General features: G+C 49.7%; 1 protein-coding gene across 2 annotated transcripts in view; it reads right to left on the minus strand.

The window, feature by feature from the left end:
• Nucleotides 1-23,893, minus strand: part of LMCD1 (LIM and cysteine rich domains 1) — a 59,720-nt gene that overhangs the window by 15,114 nt on the left and 20,713 nt on the right. For both annotated transcript variants that reach the window (XM_014857922.3, XM_014857921.3), the window contains exons 2-4: nt 14,070-14,158; nt 8,111-8,366; nt 1,133-1,462 (exon numbers count right to left, since the gene is read on the minus strand). In XM_014857922.3, the coding sequence (XP_014713408.1) occupies nt 1,133-1,462; nt 8,111-8,366; nt 14,070-14,158 (675 nt within the window). The remainder of the gene's footprint in view (nt 1-1,132; nt 1,463-8,110; nt 8,367-14,069; nt 14,159-23,893) is intronic.

Raw genomic sequence — 23,893 nt, forward strand, 5'->3', positions numbered from 1 at the left:
GGGGGTCGGAGATGCAGGACACAGTTTTGGGGACCAAGTTTGAGTCACCGCAGAGAAGAAAGACCCTAGCCCTCTCTCGATGTAGCGACAGCACTGTTTGGGCTGGCATTTCCCTGGGATGTCTGGCTCATGGTGGGGACTGCCAGTCTCTTCCCAGGAAGACAGGTAATTTGCTTAAGGACTCTGTGTATTGAGACCTTTATCTCCAATGTCAAATAGAGGCAACTGAGGCCACCTGGCTGATGGAGGGTTGGGGAGCAAAAGGTAGAGGAGGAGCTGGGGGCCATGAAGCCTGGCAAACAGCAGCGCCACGTGGCATCAGCCTCAGGCGAGTCCTTTCACCTCCTGAGGGGCTGAGCAAGACAAACCCATCCAGGAGGCTCTCCCCTCCCAGATGGCGGCTTCCCTTGTGTTCTCTCAGCCTCCAGTGGCTCAAGCCCGCACAGCGCATCTTCCACGCTCCTACTAGAGGAAACTTTCTTGGAAGCACAGCTTGGATCCCATGATACCTCCCACCGAAAGCCTGCCACAGCTCCCCCCACCCTCAGAGTAAAGTCCTAAGTCCATGGCACTCTCCAATGTGGGGACAGTGTCCTCTGCTTGTTTGGCTTCTGGGGCGGGGCAGACAGTACAGGCTAATGGATGGACGGGTGGCACGACTCTCCAGGAAGCTGCCCTGCCGACCTCACCAGCCTTGTGCCCCCTCCCCCGAGCTCACCACACTTTCAGCCCCATGGGACTTGGTTCAATCCTCTGATTCCATTGTGCACTCTGGAACTTGGGGCCTTTTTGGCACATGCTCACCTCTTCAAGGCGGCACAGGCCTCCCTGCAAAGTGTGAAGGCCCAGCTGACCCCAGTTATTCTTCAGAGGCCAGCTTGGGCCTCAGCATCTCCTCCAAGCCCACCCTCACCCCCAAGCAAGCTTAGATGCCGTTTCTCTAAGCTGTGATGGTTTGGTTGGCTGTGACCTTGTACTATTTTCCATGGGACTGTACCTGGCACAGAGTAAATGAGCACCACATAGCTGCTGGAGGTATGAATGCATGGGAGAATGCATGGACGGGGCTCTGACCAGGCAGCCCCAGCCCTGGGTGGTTTCAGCCAGACCCCGAGATATGGGAGAGACTCACGTATTCTTTGGATGGGTCTGCGATGCTGCCGTTGGCGGTGGGGGCAGCGGTCTCTGTGCCCTCTGGCTTTTCCTGCTGTTTCCCTTCCTCCTTGGGCAGGCCGCCCTGCCCGGGAAGGGCCACCTCTCCCACGCCGAGGGCCTCGCTCTTATATTGCTTGACAAATTCTTCCATCAGTTTCAACTCATTCTCCAAAAGTCCGCGGCAGCGCGAGGGGTCCTGGTCGTAGATGGGGAGCTGGCGCATGAGCTGGCGGCGGCGGTAATGGGCGCCCTCGGTGCCTGTCACCGGCTGCTTCTCCTTCGGGATGAGATCCATGTACTGCAGGCCCTAGGAGGGGGAGATAAACCAACCGTGATTCTCAAGCAGAGAGCTGAGAATTGGTGAGCTATGGAATTGGTGAACAATTTCAGCTTCTTCAGGTTTTTGCAGAACCCAAGGGTTCTCCAGGATGAAATGTTGTGAATTTTGGTCAACACCCAAGAGAGGCCTAAATAAGCTGTCGCTCTCCCCAAGTTGTGGTCACAGATTCATGTTCTTGATGAGAATGGTGTAATTTAAGCAGATGTTCATTTTAGATTTTTGCTGGCTTTGCAACATGGATTTTGTTTCCTTCAAAACAATACTTTTACTTCATTTACCTCATGGCAGTGCTCCTAATTAAAAAAAAAAGTCAATCTAGTTTAAAATTGCTTTTCTTAGAAAAGCATAATTAAAGCATTATGGGCAGAAGGTATTTCATGGTTTATTAATTTAAAAACATGCAAAGGCACCTTCTAATCGAATCGACAAGGTCTCGAGTCAGTAACATTTCCACATTCATATGACCAGTAACCATCTGAATATTAATACATTCATAGATAACTGTTCAATTTGGCTTTTTTTTTTAATGAACAAAAATCTTATACTTGGTTGAGTCCCAGGGATGGGGAGTTTAGGGGGAGACAAAGGTCAAGGCCACACAGCATGAGAAAAAGAGAAAGGCAAATTGTTTATCCTCCACTACTGTTCTCCAGTTCTGCGTCTGACCTTGACCGTGACCCTGACACCCCCACTAGGCTGTCTGATTCCCACTGCTCGGATGGCTGCTGCCATATTTACCTTCTTCGAACCCGCCTGCCCACATCGCATCACTTGGGGCTGGACTCATCTTGAAACTGTGTTAATCAACATGGAAATCCATACTGCAATTCATAATGAACAGCCCCAATTATTGCCTGATTTTAGGGAGCAGGAGTGAGGAACCTGGGGGGGCCTTCTAGGCCAGGGCCTGGTATTTGCTGAGTTTCACAATAAATGAATTCTGGATAAAGAGACTTTTAAGAAACGGAAGAGACAGGTGACCTGGGTTCCTGCGGGACTCAAATTGAGGGGTGGCCGTGGATGTCCCCTTGGTGGCTCTGCCCTGGATCCTGGGGACACCTTCTGGTATGGTGGGCTTGCAGCATACCCTGTCAATCCCTGTTCATCTGCAGGGTCCCTAAGACTTTTCAAGATACTTTCTCAGATCCAGGACATGGCCTGGGAGGTGGACCGAGTCCTGGGGTGTCAGGAAATTTGAGTTTCTAGCCCCAGCCCTGCTGCTGCTCTCTGCATAAGACTGAGAAGGTACCTGACCCTCTGGGCCTCAGTTTCCTATCTGCGAAGTTCAGGGGAGATGCATGGTCGTTAGGGTCTTGAGCTTTGTGAGAAGTCTGTGGCGCCCTCACTCGATCCTCACCTCATCTAGGAGAGAGAAGAGTGGCAGCACTCGCCAGAGTCTACAGCCTGGAAAGGGGCCAAGGACGGGATGGCTTCTGGTTGGCCAAAGAGGCCACTATCCTCCACCCAAAACTTGGAAGAATGAGAATTCCCAGGGAGCCACACAGCTGACTCCACGTTTGGGAAGGGCCTATCCTTGACTCTGTCTTGGGAAGACCAGTGCGACTGTGGTGCTTCTCCTGATCAGCAGGAACCTGCAGGTGGGTTCCAGCACAAACATGCCGGACAGGGAGGTCTCCAGAACCTAGTCTGGAACTTTATGGTGCCTAAGAATCACTTGGCGACCTTGTGAAGGAGCTCCGAGGGCCCAGCCCCAGACTCTAATTTAGGAGTTTGAAAGGCCTAGAGGTGCGCAGTTTTACAGGTCCTGCGGGTGAGTCTGAAGCAGGACATCCGTGAGTCAGGGCCTCTCTGGGGACAGTGGGTGGGGGAAGGGATGTGACCATCAGAGGATCAAGGATGCAGCAACCCAACAGCCAAGAGGCTAGGCCAGGGCACAGGGCCCTAGGGGGATGGGTTAGGGGACAGCTGTGGGGGCAAATACCCACCCCAGCCCTTCTTATTTCTTGCCTGGGGCCGGCCCCGCTCCCAGGATCTAAGCAAGGATTTTGGAGAAGCAGAAACGAGAGCTTTGCTCACTCCGTCAGAATGGACATCCAGACCTGGCCAACATGTCACTCACTCCGAGTGTTGAAGCAGCCCCAGTGGCATGGCTGATTCAGCTCCTGGGAGAGTCACCACTTCTTCTGTGAAGGGTGCTGACTCCCCCAGGTTGAGTGGTTTATGCAATGGCAGGAATAGCTGACACTTACGTGGTGCTTATTATGTTCCAGGCACTCTTCCCAGTGCTTGACGTTCATTAACCCATTTAATTCTCACAACACCCCTAAGGGGAAGGTACTAATATTACCCCTTGGGAAACTGGGGCACAGAGAAGTTAAGTAACCTCCTGAAGGTCACACAGCTAGTATGTGGTAGAGAAAGCTTTGAACTCAGCAGCTTGGGTCTCAACCCCTTCTATACTACCTCTCTGAAAGATGGATGATTTGCAAAGAGACAAAAATGTCCCAGCATCTCTGGGAGAGTTTCCTTTTGTCATCATTTCAGGGTGAGGGGGCTGTGTAAGTATTGCCTGGCGCCAGGATTCCCCAGTCCCTGGATACGTCTGTGGTTCTGGCCTTCAAGGACCTGTACCGCTCCCTGATCAGCTTTACAAATAAACGCCGTGGCACAAGTCCTGGATTGGGGGCCTTGCCAGCCAGCTGACTGTTGATCCCTGTGTGCACAGTGTCCTTTCACGGCTCTGTCCTGGCTGTGGGTGTCTGTGGCCTGCAGAGAACTGGATTCCTGGCTGGGGCCCTGCAGACAGGGAGTTTTCCTTCCCAGGGACCCAGTGTTCTTGCTGCGGCTCAAAGCCCAAGCTGGGTGCCGGCTCTGCCTTTGCATTTTCGAGGCCACAGCATCCAGCTGCCACTGATGTGTGTTTTGTGATGGCTGGCCTTGCCTGGCTGGCCCGAGACTGCTGCCACCACTCCCTAGCCACACATCTGTGGCAGACATTACTAGTCAACCCTGATGGTCCCAGAATCCACCTCCACATAGCACTTCAGACAGTCACTATCGATTGGCATGGACTTGGGAAGGGGATGATGGGGAGACAGGGTTGGGTCCGCTGTCTGTGCTGCTAGGAGCCTGTCAGAGAATCTCCCAGATCTCTCTCCAGGAAGCTGACTAAGGTCACGTTCCCAAAGCCTTTAGCAAGAGGCCTTTGCTCAGACCAGCTGAAACGATAGGTTTAGGTTTTAATTTTTCCATGAGGACCTTTCTGAGGCATTTGGTGCTTTGCTGTGTGGCTGGGACATCTTGGGGGAAGGGGTTCCTGGAATCGGGTTTTATCAGGAGGGGGATCAGAAGTGCAGAGAAAAAAGTGGAAGGGAAAGGTGCTCGATTTCCAGGGTTGGGCAGTAGAACTCAGAGAGACTCTGGAATCAGGAGACCCAATCCTGATTCTGCTCTTTCTGAGTCTTCTCCAGCCACCGGACAAGGACAGCAAACGGGCTTCATCTTACATGTCAATCCTGGTCAACGGTGGCCACCTGGAGCGCTGTGTTGGGAAGGATTCAGCGGCCCGATGAGGCTCAAGGGGACAGCACTGACTGGTCAGCACTGTCCGCCACGGGTACAGGAACAGAGGTGAGGCACAAGTGAGTGCCACCTACGTAGGCGTCTCAAAGACCTGTTTGCTTGCCTGTAAGATGGGGCTGTGCGGCCTTCAGCACATAGGGAGGGGCGGAGTGTTGCTGAGATACAAACGCAAAATGCTCAACGGAGCCTGGTTCCCTTCGTCTCCTTCTTGCCTCCCCCCAAATCCTGGCTAGCTCTCAAAGACCTGCTCAAGCGCATCCCTATTTTTGGGAGCCGTCCCTAAAAATGCTAACCCAAGACACCTGCTTCTTCCTCCCTTTACTCCCACCTGCCCGGTTTCCCTGGCCTGGCTTGGTAGAGAAGGGCCTGAGTTCATGACCAGGCTCTGCCATTTAAATCAGCTGTGGGGCATCTGGCTCACAGCATCGCCTCTCTGAGCCTCAATTTCCCTCTCTGTAGATGGGGGTAATAGGAGTATGTCCCTAACAGTGTTGGAAAACCAGATGACATCGTGCATGGAGAGCTCTTAGCAGAATGCCTGGCACATAGTTAGTACTCAATAAACATTAGCAATTCGGGTTATTGTGACCAGTCTTTAAAGGCTTAAGAATTTCTCTGGCTTACATTCTGGTTGGGAATGATGACAGATAGCAAGATTCAGTCCCATTTCCAAAATACAATCAGTCCTGATCAGTTAGTAATTAAAAGAAAAAGTCAGGAAGGTGAGTAGCAAGGGCGAGCTGTTGGATCTCAGGATGGTGACTTGCTCGGGCAGGCCAGACGCAGGGCAGACAGAGGGGCCTTTATACCGTGCGGTTTTATGAGGCAGCATTAATCACGGCCTGACGATGCCTCCCTCTGATTAGTCTGGGGCTGAAGCGTTTGGGGTTTTCACCAGCCAGGTCCCGACGCCCACAGCTGGCCTTTTTTACGAGCTGCTTGCTTTAGTTTCCACTGACATCTTGGAGACCCAGTTGATGGCTTCCCCAGACCTGGGCGCTGGAGACAGACCCGCGCTCGGAACCACCCAGCACGTCCCGGCACTGCTGTTGTTCAATGCCACCCTCTGCGGCCGGGATCGGCCCCTGCCTCGCCCCTCCAACCGGCGAAGGCCAATGAACCATTCTGCGTTTCCTGACACGTGAAATAATTCCTACCTCACAGGGCGGCTGAGCTCAGGAATGCCGAAGGCTTCTTTGAAAATACACTTTTCAAAAAGTACAGCTTACAAACAAAGCTTTGCCTCTCTTCACTTTCTCTAGAAGGGATTTTCCCGTTCTTAGGCTACGGCTTAGAACTGTGCTGCTCAAACTCCCTGTGGGGAAGGATCAAGGTTTGGTTGGTTGGGTTTTCCCCCTCTGGCAGAAGCATCTGTGGGCTCACTTCATGTGAAAAGAACACAGCTCATGCCACAGATTTCCACCTGAGTCTGACTGCCGTGGAACTCTGTTCAATGGGTGAGTGCTCTGATCGCACGCTTGCATGACAATCGCTGCAAAACCGTCCCAACATTTATTCTCAGTTTCTGCACCTCTCATTGTGGACCAGTCACAAGGATTTTGCGGAGCGGCGCCAGTCCACAGACCACACATGGAGTGTCCCTGGCCTGGAGGGTGATGTAGCACAAATACTCATCAGGCCGACGGTGGACCCTGCACAGCGTGAGGTGCTGGAGAGGGCAGTGCCCAGGATGGGCATGGCACCCACCCTCGCGGGCCTCCCTTCACTCCAGCGTGGGAGAGAGATGACAATTAAGAAAAGACACACAAGACAGGTGCAGCTTGAGATAAGCTTCTAAAGAAACAAGGGAGAACTGAGAGAGAGAGGATAATGTACCAAGAGGATGGTGGCATCCACCGCAGGTGGGGCCGTTAGAGAACTGCCTGTCAGAAGGACCCAGCCACGAAAAGAGCAGGCAAAGAACACGTCATGTAGAGGGAACAGCAAGTGCAGAGTCCCTGAGAAGGGCAAGAGCTTAGTGTGTACCCGAGCAGGAAGGAGGAAGGTCAGCGCGCTGTAAGGTGCTGAGTGAGGGGGCGCAGTGGGAGCCGTGGGAGGAGCCTGTGGGGACAGGACCACGCAGGACTCCAACAGCTCCCCTTTTCTCCCAGGAGGGATGAATGAGATGCCAGGCTTGCATCTCTAAAATTGTGGGGCTTCTTTTCTCTCATTGACCTGTAGAAGTCAGCTAGGCCCTTGCTGCTCCAGGTGTGGCTGGGGGCCCGCAGCATAAGCATCACCTGGGAGCTTGTCAGGAGTGCAGAATCTCAGGACCGGCCTAAGCCCCCTGGATGCACTTCTGCAAACTCTCCAGATGATCTGCATGCCGGCTGAAATTTGAGGAAAACTGGTCTGTTCCACTGGGTGTTGGAGGTGGCTGCATGTGGCATGATCTGGAGAGTCATTTAAATACTCATGTAAATGAGCTGGTAATTCTGATCCCACAATCCAGACCTTCTGATTTAATCGTCTGGGGGAGGCCTGTGCATGGGGACTTCTTATGGGTCCTTGTAAGTGGGCAGGCAGCGTGGGACCTTGTGCAAGTCCCTTGTTCTCCCTGGGCCTTGTTGTTCTCTGGGTGCCTCTTCCCCAGAGTTGTGTAAAGCCAGTTTGGTTCCCCCTTCTAAGCCCAAGAAGCTTCAGCTGTTGAATTGAAGGCTGTTTCTCTGCTCTTCCATGGGCTCGGGAAGGGCACATCCCAGGCCACTTTGAGGGAAAATGAACATCTTACAGATGAAGATAAGCACTCTGAGAGTCCTGAATGATAAACCATCCTCTGCTCAGAAGTGGGGAGCCCAAAAAGCACCATGGACAGCTCCGTACTAGAGCTGGAAAGGCCCTCAGAATTCATATCAACACCTCTACCCACTTCATAGATGAGGACAACTGAGGCACACTCAGTGTTCACTTCAAGATGACATAGGCTACAGCAGGTTCCAAACCATAGCCATTCCCACCATTTGTGTAACCCTGCCCTCTTCTTACCTTGTCTTTGAAATTCAGGAACTTGTGCCATGGCTAATATTTACAAGGGTAGGAAAACAACCACTTGGTTGGAGGAAGCCGTCTTACCAGTTTCTGGGTGACTCCAGGGGGAGCCCACTCGTAGGTGATGGTGTCAAAGGTGGGATCTTTCCCCGTGGCAATGGGATTAGTCATGATCATCCGATTCCTCTTGTAAATCCGGATGCCATCCCCGCCTTTCACCCGGGCCGTGAGGGTGGAGTACTTTGAGTCCATCAGCAAGCGGCCAATTTTCCGATCGTCTTCCAGGTCGGAGCTCAGGCAGTGGTCCTCTTGGCTGCATTTGCATGACTTGCATATTTTCCTGGGGGGCACAGGGGATCAGGACAAGTGAGATCCAGAAAAGAGAGGCAGAGGCTCCCGCTGGCAGCATCTACCTTTTTGAAAGCAAACTCAAAGTTTGACTTTAGTAGCTTGAAACATTAGCGGCAGACAAATGGTAACCTCAGACCAAAAGGCCTTTGCGACTGGGAACTGCATCTGGAAGACTCCAGTCTTTCCATCAGTCTGTCTGTCTGTAGGGAACGTGGGATACGACTTTTGCTGGTAAAAAGAGCAATACGTCTTTCCTCATGGTGGTTGTGGTGACAAAGACCTGGCTGAACCCGGCCCACAACTTGCTGCTGTAAATAAAGTTTTATTGGAACACAGCCATGCCCATTCATTTACATATTGTCCGTGGCTGCTTTTGGGCTACAATGGCAGACTTGAGGAATTGCAACAGAGACCATGTGGCCTGCAAAATCTAAAATATCCACTATCTGACCCTTTACAAAAAAAGTGTGCTGACCCCTGTCTAAAGAATTATTGAAATTGTCTCCCAAGATTTATGAGCCTTGGAGCTTCTGCAACTTTTAAACTCTTTAGCACTCATACTTAAGTTAGAATACAGCTGGAAATTGTATTCAAGAAACTGGTGGACAGGACCCAGGGGGAAGGGAATAAGCTTAGAAAAGTCCCGGGGCTGGAGAGATCGATGTTCACTGGCAAGCCATTCTTGTGAGGCCGGGAGAAGGAACAGCATCCTGGGGAAGCTTCAAATTCACTTGAAAGCCTGACACTTCTCTCTGACAATTAAAAACAAGAGCGTTTGGCTGCTTAGCATCATGTTGTTAAGGTTTAGAAATCCAGAGAGTTCCATGGTGGGAGAGGAAAATTGTGCTCCTCCCTTCTGGCTTGTCACTGTAAGCGTGCTGTGTCTCAGATGCTCTAACGTGTGCATGTGGTTTAAGAGCTTGTTAAGTAAAGTGAGCAATGACAGGACCTACCGGGGGGACGGGGCAGGCCTATGCAGGGAGATGGCACAGCTGTTGTCTGAGCGCTCCATAGCCAGGCAAGCCCGAAGGAACCCTACTTTCTCCTCTAAACTCAGGAGGTTGATACATTTAATCATATAGCACAAATATTGATTTGGGGGCTAGCAGGGGCATGCCTTGATGGTCTACGTTAGCGGTTCCCCACCAATCCTGGCTCTCAGGGGGCATCCGCCAACATCTGGAGACTCTTTGGATTGTCACAATGGGGGGCTACCAGCTTCTATAAGCTAGAAGTCAGGGATGCCACTAAACATCCTACAATACACAGGATAGCCCCCTCCACAACAAAGAATTAGTCGGTCCAAAATGTCAATAGTGCTGAGACTGAGAAACCGTTGTATAATATGAAGAGAAGGAGGCCCCATCGTAACCTTCAAGGAGCCTACAGATGGGATGGGAGAGGGAGAGAAACTCAGATGGAAACTCTGACATAAAGTAGACTAGGTTGGGGCACAGGGGAGTTGTATATGCTCTGGGGTCATTCTGCTGGCCCGGCCCAGTTCCTCCAGGATGTAAGCATGTGGCGTGTGGCAAAAGGCTTGGTGGCGCTGAGTTTGGAACACAGTGGGTTACAGAAGGTCAGACACATTCCTTCAGGGCAAGGCTGCTGCTTGTTTTTGTGCACTGATGTGCAGCGTGACTTGGAGGGGAGGAGAAGGCAGCATCTCCACCGTGATTTAAGGAGGCACTCGCAGTCCAAGTTTACATTCAGTGGGCTGCCATTTGAGAAAGCTCAAAATAGACAATCTCAGGGAAATTCCAGCACTACAACAGAGAATACGACCCTAAAGTGATGCGAGGCAAAAACAAGAAGTCTTTTCGTTCTCATACGAAGGGGTTGCTTGCTTTGCAAAATTGGGGCATTTTGTTCATGATCGATAATATTCTCTTGCCTCTCCCTTTTACCAGCCGGGCATGGAGGAGACTACTTCCTAAGAAGAGAGGTGATAGCTCCAATGTGGGGAATGACAGCAGCAGAGCAGGAAGCAGAAGGAGGAGGAAGAGGGGGGAAGTGAAGGAAAGCCATTCAGATCCTCTGACCTCGCCAATAGCTTCCACACACGGAGCCGGGTGAAGAAGCTGCCCTTTGCTGTTTTGGCTGATGTAGACGCTCAGGATGCTATCAGAGATGTTGGGAATGCAAAACACTTTGAAATGGAAAATGTTGACAACTATGAGATGTTCTTTGAGATTGTGTCAACGCTACTTCTCCTTTTATGTTGCCAGGCACATTGCTGGGACTTCCTAGATAAGGAAGACACCCCTCGAGCCCCCTCTGCTCTTTCCAGGCACCCACACTGTAGGGGACACAGACACACTAGAAAGGTCCTCACTGGTTAAAATGGCCATTTCTGCCGTCTGTCGTGGGCAACCCAGAACTGCGGAAGAGGCACAGCCCTGGCATCTAATGCCAGCCTGCACACTAGCCCACCACAGGCCCAAGGTCAAGTTTCTTATCTGTAAAATGAGAGGTTGTTCTACATCAGGGGTCAGCAAACTATGGCCCGTGGGTCAAATCTGGCCCATCACCTATTTCTGTATGGCCCATGAAAGACTAAGAATAGTCCTTACATTTTTAAATGGTTGAAAAAAATTCAAAAGAAGATTACTATCTTGTGACACGTGAAAACGATGAGAAATTCAAATTTCAGTGTCCTTAAATAAAGTTTTATTGAAACACAATGACGTTCATTCATTTACATATTGTCTATGGATGCTTTCATGCTATAAGGGCCAAGTTGAATAGGGGTGACAGAGATCACCTGGTCTGCAAAACCTAAAATGATTACTATCTGGCCCTTTACAGAAAGCGTGCTGATCTCTGGTCTAGGTGATGAGATTTCAAACCTCGCTGGTAAACTTGGAGATGCCCTGCCCCGGCTCCAGGTGGTCAGATTCACCGGGCTGGCGTGGGATCTGGGCATGGGCACTCGTGATCACGTACCAGAGGTGATGCTGACACACACCAAGGTGCGAGAGTCGCCACTCGGTCCCTTTCAAGAATTTAAGCCCCTCGGGCTGAACTCTCTAGATCGTCCCTTGAAAAGCACAGGAAGCCCAGCTCTTACAGCAGAGTTATCTGTCCCCTGCCCCAGAGAGAAGAGGCAGAGGTAACAGTGCGGTTCCCAGGGCAGTTGCTGAAGCTGGCCTGGAGACAGGCCCTCATCAGAAGGGGTGCTGCCCGAGGAGGGTGGGAGGAGGGATCAAAAGCCAGCCTGGAAGAAGGTAAACTTTTGTAATTTAAGAGCCAGGCGTCTCTCTTCCGTTTTTGTACGATGTCCCCTGCTCTCCTCAAATCAAGGTTTTTTTCTCTACTCACTGAAGTCACTATACATTTAAAAAAGAAAGCTATTAGAAGAAAAAGAAAATCTCCGCAGGCAAGGAAGAGACCTTGCGTTGGGCTCTCTTGAAAAGCCTGGAGGCCTGGAGGCATGTTTTCCTCTGCCCTGAGTGGCAATTCAGCATCCTGCGAAGTTGGCCAGATGGGCAGGGAGCCCAGGAGGGCGATGCGGAAAGCAGGATGCTGAGGCTGCTGGGCGAACTTCCTCCTTATGTTTTCATGATATTTTGTTCCGAAAGTCTGCTCTTGTCTTCACTCTGTACCCTCCTCTCTAAGCACTCCTGCTTCTGTGCTACTAATACTAAGCCCAATCTAATTCGACAACCATGGGAATCATTAATGCGATTACAGACAATTTGCCTGAAACTATGGAATTAACTGTAAAGCCGGACGGGGATCCTAGAGCACTTCAGCTCCAACGCTCCCATTTTTCAGATGGGAAATCTGAGGCTTCGAGAAGGGAAATGTCTTGTTCAAGCAGAGTCAGCATGTGAATTCTAATAAAGTCGAGGGACTTTCCCACTAAACCAGGCTGGCTGCCACTTTGATCATTTAAATATCTTTCAAACTATTGAGATTGTGAGAACTGGAACATAAAAATGGCTTGACAAGGTTTCCCCTCTAAGGTTCTGGGATCTTCCTGCCCCAAGAGGGCTTGAATTTAGGTCCCTGTTAAGGTTGCTCAAACCAAAGATGACACTTGATATACAGGACCTACAAGCCTAGTTCTCAAGGATAAATTCACTTGATGTTCAAATCATTTGCAGGATGATGAGGAAATGCAGGAATTAAAACTAAGGCTGAAAGACTTCTGCTTCCAGCCATGAGAAACAGGGTCCAGAATTGCTCTCCTGCCATAAACAACTAGAAAACCAGACAAAGTATATTAAACGATCATTTTCAGGTGTCAGACAACAGGCAACGCGGGACTGTGGTCCTTAAGAGAAGGGAAATATTATTGAGCTGACTTGGTGTGTGCATTTCCGGAACCTTATCCCCCTGCCCTAAGAACTCTGAAAGGAGGTGACCCAGCTGGCTTCAGAGAGCTGAGGAGTCAACATTGTTCTACGACACCCTGATGGCAGATTCAGGACCACTGGGGTGAAACGATACGGAAGCTGACTCTTCAAGGCCAGAAAGAGCTTAAGTGCTCAAAGTAGATGGGTGGGGAGTTCCGCCTTCTGGGAGTGTTTTAGCTGTGGGAGGAATTCGTGGGAGGAACAGGGGATGGGAGCCGGGACTAGATGACCTTGAAGGTCCCTTGCATCGAGAAGACCACATGAGCTCCTGAGGTGAGGACCGCCAGAGAATGGAGGCAAGGAACAGCCCTGTGCTCTGAAAGCTCAGGGCCTGCAGTGCTGCAGACCAGTAGTGAGCATGGGCTGGGGTTTCACGCAGCCCCGAGTTTGAACCCTGCCATTTAGCAGCACTCCCCATTGCTCACTCTCAGTTTCCTGATCGACAAAATGGAGATATGAATACCTACTGCTTAGGGTTATTTCACCATTTAAATAGAAAAGATTTAGCTCAGCTCAATAAATATTTTTGTAATGGCCATCTCACAATGGAAGCCGACATCTCTGAGATGAACACCTCCCAAATTTTGTTCCCCCGCTGAGTGCCCAAGGCAACCCTCTGGCAGTGGAGACAAAAGCTCCTTCTTTGCTGTTGTGCCTTACAGAGCCTCTCTCTCCTCGGGCTGCAGGGATGTCACACAGGCTGCGCCCCGCACAACTCCAGGGGGTGCCATCCACATAGATGCTGATGTGAACAGTGCCCGGGAGACGTGCCGTGAGGCAGCCCCACCTCTTGTTTCCAGAGTCCTCAATGAAAAGAAGAAAGAAAAGCTCTGCATAGCCAAGTCCAGCTGGAGCTCACGGCCCTCCCGCATGGGGATGAATACCAGGTCCTAGTTTTTAAGTACAGCGGACCCAAAGACTTTCACTTCTGTCCCAGGGGCACTCTTAGATCAAAACCCACCAACAGGGATGCTGGTGCAGGAGGGGGAGATCAAGCACAAACACCAACCCCCAGGACAGACAGTTCTACCCGGAACGGACGAGGCACCAGCTAACAACGGGCCACATCTTCCCAGGGCAGTTCTTGCTGGGCTGATCTATGCAGCCTCCACCTGGAAGTGGTTTACGAAGCACTAAACTTCTTCATCTTGGCTCCCCGAGGGCTTTTCTGTCATTTCTGAATCAGGCCAAGCAGGAGTGCATTCATGCCCGAGCCAGTCCTCCCGCAACGCATGCGTCCTAAGCAGTCCCAGCAGAGAATGACCAGGGTTCCCAGAAAGGACAGCCAAGAAATGAAGGCAGGCAGAGCCTCTCCTGACAAACTCTGTTACCTCCATGGATGTGGCTCGAAGCCTGAACACGTCCCCTTGCATCTCAAACAAGGCACACCTCTCGCTGACTGTTGCTGGCCCAGGGACATCTGGAAAAGGAGACAGAAAAGAGGGCGTTTTCCTTCTAAACATCTTGGACAGCGGACGCTTGACCTCTAAAAGACTTGGCATGCCAGCAAAGGGATTGTGTGGGGTTCAAAGGGCTCGAGATGAATAAGCCATCACTTACTGTTTACCAGGAATGGAGAAGACCAGCCGGGAAAGTGGCCATGGGGCAGGCAAGTATGGAAGGGTGGGGCGCTTCCCAGTAAAAATGCAGCGGGAGCTCCTGCCCGGCCTCCAGGGCTGTCAGCAGACACCAAGGCCGTGTTGGAAACCCTCCACCGTGAGGGATCATCTGCTCCTTCCCCAACCCTCACCCACTCCCCTGATCCACTTGTCACCGGAATGGAATCTCCCAGCCCGTGTCTCCTCTGCCTCATCTATTTGTGATTTATTGATAGGGTGCGACTAAACCAAAGCTACAGGCACAAACAAACGTCCATCCTGCCAAATGTTTATAGCTCAAAGCATAACTTAAATATTTTGCTAAAACACGGTAAATCAGGGGCATTGGAAGCCTAGTCGTCCTTTGGAAGGAGAGCAACCAGCATGAGGCAGGTTTTATTATTCGTTACCAGCCAAAGGTAACCAAAGTGCATTGGTGGCTGCTGCTGATGTGTTTACACCCAAATGGCTCTCAAATGGGGCCTTCAAACCAGCAGCATCACCGGAAGCTGGCCAGAAACGCAACCCCTCAGGCCCCAGCCCAGCTCTTTTGAATCAGAATCTGCACTTTACCAAAATTCAGATTTGTATCACCCTAAAATTGGAGAAGCAGGCAGTTAGTATATGGGTCTGCTGGCTGAGAAACTGACTAACTCTCTCTGGGGGTTGGGGGGGAGGAGGATGCGCTACAGGTATGCACAGGTACGGGGATTTTATGAGAAGCAGGGCTCCATCAACTAGCGAGATAAAGGGATAAGTTCCTCATTCATCAAACTACTGAGTCACTTAACCATTTATTTAGCATCTACTATGTGCCAGGCAAAAGGATGCGTCATAAGACTCTGGGGTGCCATGGAGGAGCTCACAGTCTAGGTGGAGATGCAGAGGGAAACACATGCTTATCACCTGCTCCTGGAAGGGGTAAGTTTGAGGCAAGGGAAGCTGCCTGTTGTGGCGTAGAAAGGTCCGGACTTTGGAGCCTGAGAGGCCAGGATTCCAATCCCAGCTTCACGACTTAACAGCCACAGTGGCCTTGGGACAACTGAGCCTCCAGTTTTCTCATCTGCCAAATGGGTACAGAGATAATGTATGTAAAGTGCAGATGACATTAGGTACTAAAAATGGCAGGTGCTACTATTTCGCACACAGACCTTAGGAGCACAGAGGGAGGTGTGAATAAACCAATGTGGGAAGTCCAGGGAGCCTTCTCAGAGGAGGTGACTCTGGATTGGAGCTGTGCAAGATGAACAGGCAGAAAAGGAGGAGAAAGAGATTCCTAGCAGGAGGAGGAGAAAGCACGAGGGCAAAAAGGTACAAAGGAGCTTGATGGGCAGGGTGTCGCCATCTGAGCACACGCTTTGGGACATGCCTCGTCCACCCTCTTTGCTTTTAAGCGAGGAGGGGGAAAACAAGTAATGAAACTTGTGAGGCCGTCCTCGTTGCGAATGTTAGAATTCAAGGAAGGACACGAAATGAAATGTTTTTCTTCTGCACCCCAAATCTTCCCACATAACAGCTCCATGCCTCCCACTTGGCACCCGCTGTTCACACCATGTCTTCCCAGACTATGCTGTTCTGTCTAATACTCGGGGAGTAAGGGCCACGTTGCAATCATTTGAAGGGAAGCACATTCATAGTCATGCCTGTTCAGTGCTAGATTCATGGTCAAATTGAAAAACAAGACGATGCTCACCACCAAGTCGTCACCCTAAGTTCAGGAACTTTCAAGAGCAGGCAGACCTTCGCTCCCTCAAGCCGCTGGCATTTAAACCCTGCAAACTTCCGCCTCTTGCTCTTGACACCTTGGATTCTACTAGTTGAAATACACCCATCCTTTCACACTTAATATTTGAGTGATTCAAAGGTTATTTTGGGAGGTATACAATTTATGAATAAGGCTTCGCTGTTGGACCGTGTCAGATAGACCCAGAGGCGGCGAGGCCTGGAAACAGATGAGCTATGTGAAACATTTCGTAAGTGGCGAAGCTCCCTGCATGCTTGAGCATCATTGTTCTTCTAATGAGCGGCTGATTTAACAGTCAGCCTACAAGGGGATTAGTCCTGATGCTTGGCTGTGGGAGTTGAGCTGCTGGCTCGGGGTTTGGTTCAGAAATAGTGACGTAAGGCAACACGGCACAGCAGGGCCCTGGCCTACGGGCTGGGGCTGGACCTATGGTGCCAACTCTGACATTTATTAGCTGTGCAGCTAGAGGCAACTCATTTCCTTGGCCTGCCTTGGTTGCCTCTCCGTAAAATGAGAAAACTGGCCTGGATCAGGGTTGCCCAAATTCTGTTCCGCAGAATCATTGTTCTGTGACATGTTTCAAAGTGGTTTACAGCTGGGGGCGGGAAGGATTACAGGATCAAATGAAAATGGCAGATGCCAGATGTGCAGGTACTTCCAGAGCCTTTGAGCACCAGGCTACATGAGAAGAGGAGAGGAGAGGAGGAGGGCAGGCAGCTATTTTGGGTTAAGAGGTCTAGGCTTGGGGACCAGAAGTTCTGGGCTTTCCTCTCAATTTTGTCCCCTTCTTCTGCTGGGCTTGGGCAAGTGACTGGACTTGCAGAGGGTCAGTTTCTTCATCTATGTCATGGGGATAACAAGAACCAACCTGCCTCCTGGAGTTAAATGGGTTAACGCCACATGGAAAGGGCTTAGGATGCACTTATCATGCACTGCGTGTTTGTCGTTGTTGTCATCACCTTGTGTAAACAGTCTGAGAGACCCTGAATCAGACGTTCTCCATTTTTTTTTCCCAGCTGCAGAATTCTAGGGAACTTCAGAGGAGCGACTTTTCTAACTGCACACCTCATACACTTTCTAATGCTCTACTTTGTTTCGTGTGTCGCTTCTCTGACTAGGTGCAGGAAGCAGAGGTGGCCTTGGTTTCCATCCTGCTAGTGGGATAGTTTCCATGGCGACAGAAATCCGTGGGAGAGAAAAATAAAAGGCCTTGCGAGGAAGAAATAGATTTGGGCCATCAGGCCGGCTCACAGCCGGTTCCCTGGCCAACTGCTGAACACAGTAAATAGCCATTTGTCCATCGCATGCCATTCATCCAGGAGCCAGACAGACCCAGAGATCTCTGACACAGAAATGATGATCCTGTTTATTGAGGAGGGGAACACATCAACCAGAAATAGTGTTTCAAATGAGATATTCCGGTTTATAAACAGCAGGTTTCTCTGATGTGGACTCCATCTCAGATGAAAGATGTCGCAGTGGCTCACAGTAGCTGAGACTAGAAGAGCTTAAAAGGAGCCATCATTTAAAAAAATTGGGTTCTTGGAATGCAGCATCTATTCTGTCCTTTTTCCTGAGGGGAGGATAAAATGTTTTGACAGTTTTCTTTGGCTCAAGCTAGGAGGATGTGCTTCAAATGATGTTGTGGAACTGAATCATGGCAGGGACTTAAAAGGACTTAGATGAGACCAGGAGCCCCCGGGGATGTGCGAGGCAGGGCAGCATGGGATTCCTCCCTCCTTTGAGCATTTACTTTCAGGTGAACCCCAACGGAAGTCCTAAGGGGAAAAATGTCACCAAGAACAGTGTAGGACTGAGATGAAGAGGAAGTGAAAGGGAGAAATGAGACATGGAGTTAGGGATGAGTATGGGTCTCAGGGCTAGAAAACAGGGATTCTTCCTTCAGCTCAGCTCCCCCTCCTTGTGTAACAGTTTCCTCCCCTGGAAAATGGGTTTTCCTGCCCTTTTTGCTTCAACAGGGCTATTAAAGCATCGTGTAAGATTAAAACGTTGTTTGTAAAGTTAAATAAGTATTTATTATTGTTAAAAAACAATTATCAAAAACCTGGACATAAGAGAGAAAGGTGGGTGGCACAGCCTTTCAACGTCATATGGTGGCACTATGACATTGGCTCCCCTCCCCCCATCCCCAAAAGGATTATCTAGAGAAATTGACTTTGCTCTACTCCAAGACTTGCTGAAGTTACATGTTAACTTGTAAATTTTTGTCTAGTAGAGATATAAATACAAATAATTTTTGTTCTTTCAGAAAAGATAACCCCAAAGGTTATGGCTTATTGTCCTGTAGGACATTAACTAGTTACGGACCTAACCCATCAACCTTGTCCTAACATTAAATTACCTATAAGTACCTAGCTCCTCAAAAGCTTTTTGAACTGGCCTAAATATCTTACTGATTCCTTCATTAATTAATGAGTTGAATAAGTTTCATTTTGTATTTGCGCTAGAGTCATGATTTCACCTTTTTGAAAACTGTGCCTTAAAACCACCACATGCCTTCCTGACTATCCATGGATTTGTTTCCTGAGCTGGGGTATTCTGAATTGACACTGAATTCTCTTCCAAGTCAAATACTCTTTGTCTTTTACACGTAAGCGCTGTAATCATATGTGTTAGTAAAGATTATTGGTCAACATGCTTTATTACTTAAAAACAAACCCTGCCCTCGGGGGTCCCAGGAGAGAAGGTAGAGTGAGGGTGGAGATGGGTGGGATGGGGTGAAGTTACAGGAAGGTCCAGAAAAGAACTGTGATCATATACAGAAAAATGATACTGGAGAGTACCCTACTACCATCAACAACCCCAAAATAAGAACAGCCTGGCAGTCCACACAGCGATTTCACTTACTTAAGAGTCCTCTTCTTTAACAATTATGACAACCCTGTAGGTATAATCATCACTCCTAGTCAACAGGAGATGCACGACAGCGAACCCGAGAGAGGGGAAGCAACCTGCCCATTCAGAGTGGTCTGGACTGGCGCTCCCATGGGGGAGGGCGTCTCCTAACATTACCCTTACCAGTACCGGTTTTTGAGCAAAAATATTACATCTTTCCTATTAATGATGACTGTAGCCAACGTTTATTGAGTACGCCTCATGTGCCAGGCATAGGCCAAACATTTTAATAATATTTAATTTAAGCTTCTTGATGAACCTACAAGAGAGGTACTTTCAGTAACCTCATTTTCAGATGAGGAAACAGGCTCAGAGAGGTTAAGCCTCGTCTTCAAAATCCAATAGCTAGTAAGTGGAGCCAGGATGTGAAACCAGGCAGGCCTTACTTCATTGCTACACTCTCATCCAATCTGCTGCGGCACTTTCCGCCGAGGGGACACCACTTGACAGTTTACAAAGTATATTCACATCCCTTATCTGCCTTGGTTTTCACAACCACCCTAGGATGTAGATATCTCACATTTGGTTCATGAGAAAAACAAGCTCATGGAACTGATGGGATTTGATGCTCAGGACGTAATTCATACTCATGACTTTGGAATCCAGATCCTGTGACTGTCTACCACACTAGGAGTCTCCAGAGTCCAAACAGCCTCCTACGAGTCTAGCCTTGACTCTGGGCATCAGGCCAGTAGGATCCAATGGGGACAGTGTGTCTATAGGGGTAGGAGGTCCTGGAAGGCTTAGAGTCGGGAGTAGGACAAGGTCATGATCACCTTGGTCCCCACATTCCTATCATCCAACCCTGATCTGCTAAGTAAACTAAAGTGTAGATGTTCAAGGCAATGGACAAGCTTCAAGGGCCGTTGGAGAGGCAGCAGCCAGAGGAGAAAGTGGATCAGAACCACAGGGAGCGCCTGTGAGAGAAAAGCACCAGGACACTGGCTTCACCTGGTTTATCTGCGCCCTCCCTGGAAGCCTGAAATGACTACAGCTCATGTCTGCTTAGTACCAGAGCAGGGAGCTGGAGCTCACCCTCCGACCCAAGTTGTGGAGATGGTTGGACTGACAGTGGCTTAGGGGACACATTGGAGACTGTTTCCTAGAAACTGTTACCACTTAAAAATAAGAACAAAAACTATAATAACCAAGTAGCAAGCCATTTCTGGGTTTGTTCCCAGCTCTTAATAGTTTGTCTATATTAAGGATATTAGCACACATCTCATTCTGAAGTTATGCTGAACCACCTTTTTTGTTTTTTTTTGAGGAAGATTAGCTCTGAGCTAACATCTGCCAGTCCTCCTCTTTTTGCTGAGGAAGACTGGCCCTGAGCTAACATCCATGCCCATCTTCCTCTACTTTATACGTGGGACGCCTACCACAGCATGGCTTTTGCCAAGTGGTGCCATGTCCACACCCGAGATCTGAACTGGCTAACCTCGGGCCACTGAAGCAGAACGTGTGCACTTAACCGCTGCGCCACCGGGCCAGCCCCTGCTGAACCACTTTTAAAGGGATAAAGTTTGTTGAGTGTTAGATGTCATGGGGTTCCCATGATTTGGCCCCTCTCACCTGTCCAAATTTATCTATTTCTATTTCCATATCATCTACTGTTTCTACCCAGATTCTCTCCCCATCACCTGGGCCTCTTGCAGTCCTAAACATACACTTGGGGTCTTGCTCATGCCCATCTAAACCTCAGAGAGCTTCGACCCCACCCACTGTTTAGGGACCAGCTTAAGTCCCATCTCTTCCATAGTAAAAAGAATTAACAGCGGCTGTAACAAGTACTAGGCTTTGTGGTTTTCCAGTCACTGTGTTAAGCCCAAGTTCGTGCAAATCCTACAACACCTCTGTGAGGCTGGTATCTTGTGTTGGTTCTCAAGGTGCGGTCCCCAAGCAGCACCTGAGAACTTGTTAGCACTACAAATCCTCAGTCCTCACCCCAGACCTACCGCATCAGGCACCGTGCGCGGGGAGCCCTGCCCTCGCAGTTCAAGCCCTCCAGGGGATCTGGATGCACAAGTGAAGTCTGAGGACCCTTCACCTTGGCTGGCATCCCCGGGCTGCACTGGAGTTAACTGAAGAGGAGCATTGTCTTGGTTTGCCCGAGACTGATTCAGGACCGGGATGCGACACACCTCCAGGGCTAAAACCAGGAAAGCTCTAGGCAAACCAGGATGAGTTGGGCTCCCTAAATAGCAGATTCAAAGAGGTTAAATTAGAGTACTAGAGCTTGGATTTGACCTCATGTTTCTCTGAATCCCGAATCTCCATTTTAATTTAGCCAATGCACTGCAGGCGATGCAGAAGCCTTTTCCAGATATTTTGGGGCCCTTCCACTTAAATGTAGAATTACGAAAGCAATCAGTACCAGGAAGGAGAAAGAGCGTGCCAGGAGACTGTCCTGTAGCAGGGGGATTTGGCCTGGCCTGGCTGTGTACGGGGACAGTGCTTCTCAAACTAATCGGACATTCTGATTAGCATAAAGATCACCTGGGATCTAGGTGACATGCAAATTCTGGTCTAGCAAGTCTTGGGTGAGTTCTACAGACCTCCCAGGAGAAGCCAATGCTACTGATCCAGGGACCACACTCTGAAGAGCGAGGGGCCACATCGGTGGTTCCCAAACTTGCACATTAGAATCACCTGGGATCTCTTAACACTTCCAAAGCCTGAGCCACAACGCAGAGCAATTTAGCCACAATCTCTGGGGATGGGCCCCAGGCCTCAGTCATTTTGGAAGTTCCCCAGGGAATTCCAATGTGCAGACAACTTTGGGAACAACCAGGTCTCACCATTGTACCCTAAGCTGCTCCAGCCTGGACTGTAAGTCTCTCAGCTCATTAGCTCAACATCTCTTCCTCCGAGACTACTCGCAGACCACCATCCCTGCAAGGTGAGTTTTTACAGCATGTCTGAATTTTGTTACTGTCATTTCATTTTGGTTCCATCTGCCCTGGCACAAGCCCGCCTCATTAACAGCTGACAAAGCAGCCACTGCCCTTTCTCTTCCTCTTCCTCTAAATTTCACTGGCTGGCTGACTCCCCTCGGGGGCTTTCACTGATATTGAGACCCTCTGCCAGGCTTGAGATCAGGAATGGTCCTCCCCACCCCCTGGGGCCAAAGAGGGGACCGAAGGATCCTGCCAGACAGAGAAGCCCAACCTGGGACACCTAAGACCAAAATGTTATAAGCCACATCAAGGAAAACTGGCTTTTCTTTGTTTGCTGAAGGAGGATGATTCTTTTGGGGAGAGGCCTGGCTGGGCGGTATCACAGGGTCCTTGCACTTCACTTTCTGGCTCGATAACCCCAGGGTCTTGACAGGAGTCTGGACTACTTCTACTTTTTATTTTTGGTGAGGAAGATTAGCCCTGAGCTAACATCCATTTCCAACCTTCCTGTTTTTGCTGGAGGAAGATTGTCGCTGAGCTAACATCTGTGCCAATCTCCCTCTATTTTGCATGTGGGACACTGCCACAGCATGGCTTGATCAGCAGTGTGTAGGTCTGTGTCCAGGATCCAAACCTGTGAACCCCAGGCCACCAAAGTGGAACGTGTGAACTTAACCACTACGTGACCAGGCTGGCCCCTTCTTCTACTTTTTGAAGCTTCTCCAACAATTGAAAAAATGAGTTGCCAAAACAGGGTTACAAAAATCCTAACAGGGTAACGAAATCAACACACTCACCAGCACAATGACTCCCCGTCTATAGACTTCAAGTCTACATTTGCCACCCATCCTGAAGGTAAACCCTCCCTGTGACACGTCCCATGTGCCGCCAGAAGTGGAGGCCAGGGCCGGAAACCCAGGGATGCTGGGGGAACAACACAAACTCTTTCCAGTCTATTCGCTCTGACATTAGGGTGATGGCTGGCCACCTATTCCATAATATATAGTTACTGTTTTAATGTAAAATGCGTGCTCCCTATCTTGCCCCCTCCAATCAAGCCGAACTGTTGCTCTGTGCTTATCCTCTGGCTTCTGGCTCACTCACCTCCCCACTGATGCTCCTGTTCCAGGGAAGCCTTGAGCTAGGGCTCCAGGTTGTGGCCAAGAGAATCCTGTCCCCCGAAATAAGGGGTGAAGGAGCGGCACTTGGGGCCAAATCCTAGAGGGTCCTATCTTTTATCCAATCTGGGCTTAAGATGACTGGCTTAGAATATGGTGCAGCAGGCAGAGGAATGTGCAGACCAGGCTGCTGGCAGTCTTTCTCCTTATTTGAATCTCCATTCTGCACCGTCCGACCTATGCTCTCTTCGATGACCTGGAAATCAGCCATGGAAACAACTTTGCATAAAGCACTGCATATCTTACTCAGGCAGCAGCAAAGACCTTGTCTACATTACAGGTCATAGCTGGGGGCAAAAATGTTCTTCAGGGGGCTGTGTGTGCAAGTGTGTGCACGTGTGTGCATGTGCGTGTGTATGCGTCCAAGCCTACCGTTTCTGCCTCAGAGCTGCTCTCGGGCATTTCTAGTCCGGTGTCTGGACAAGCACAGATGCGAAAAACATCTCTTCAACTTAGATACCCTTTTCCTAAATTGTGTAATGCGGATAAAAATGCACAGACTAAACAAATTGAGATTATCCCGACTGATCCACTACTTCGAGTTCTACGCAGGGAAAACTTTTTCTTTTTTGTTTTAAAAGGCCAATCCTATTTAAAGCAACACAGAACAGGAAAACATTTGGTGGGTGACGAGCTGATTGCAGAAGTGCCCGAGTCATCAGTATTTGAGGGTACAGATTCAAGGCTTTTTCCTGTTGAATGGTTTGTGTGTGGCCGAGTGCCTTTGTCTGATGGATTTAGCTCTGGATGTCAGGAGTGTCCCCAGTAAAGTGTTAAACAAAGGCCCAAGAAAAAGAGTACTTTTTACTGTCTAGAAATGGT

The sequence above is a fragment of the Equus asinus genome, chromosome 21 (genome assembly GCF_041296235.1).
Source record: "Equus asinus isolate D_3611 breed Donkey chromosome 21, EquAss-T2T_v2, whole genome shotgun sequence".
In the NCBI taxonomy this organism is placed as follows: Eukaryota; Metazoa; Chordata; class Mammalia; order Perissodactyla; family Equidae; genus Equus; species Equus asinus.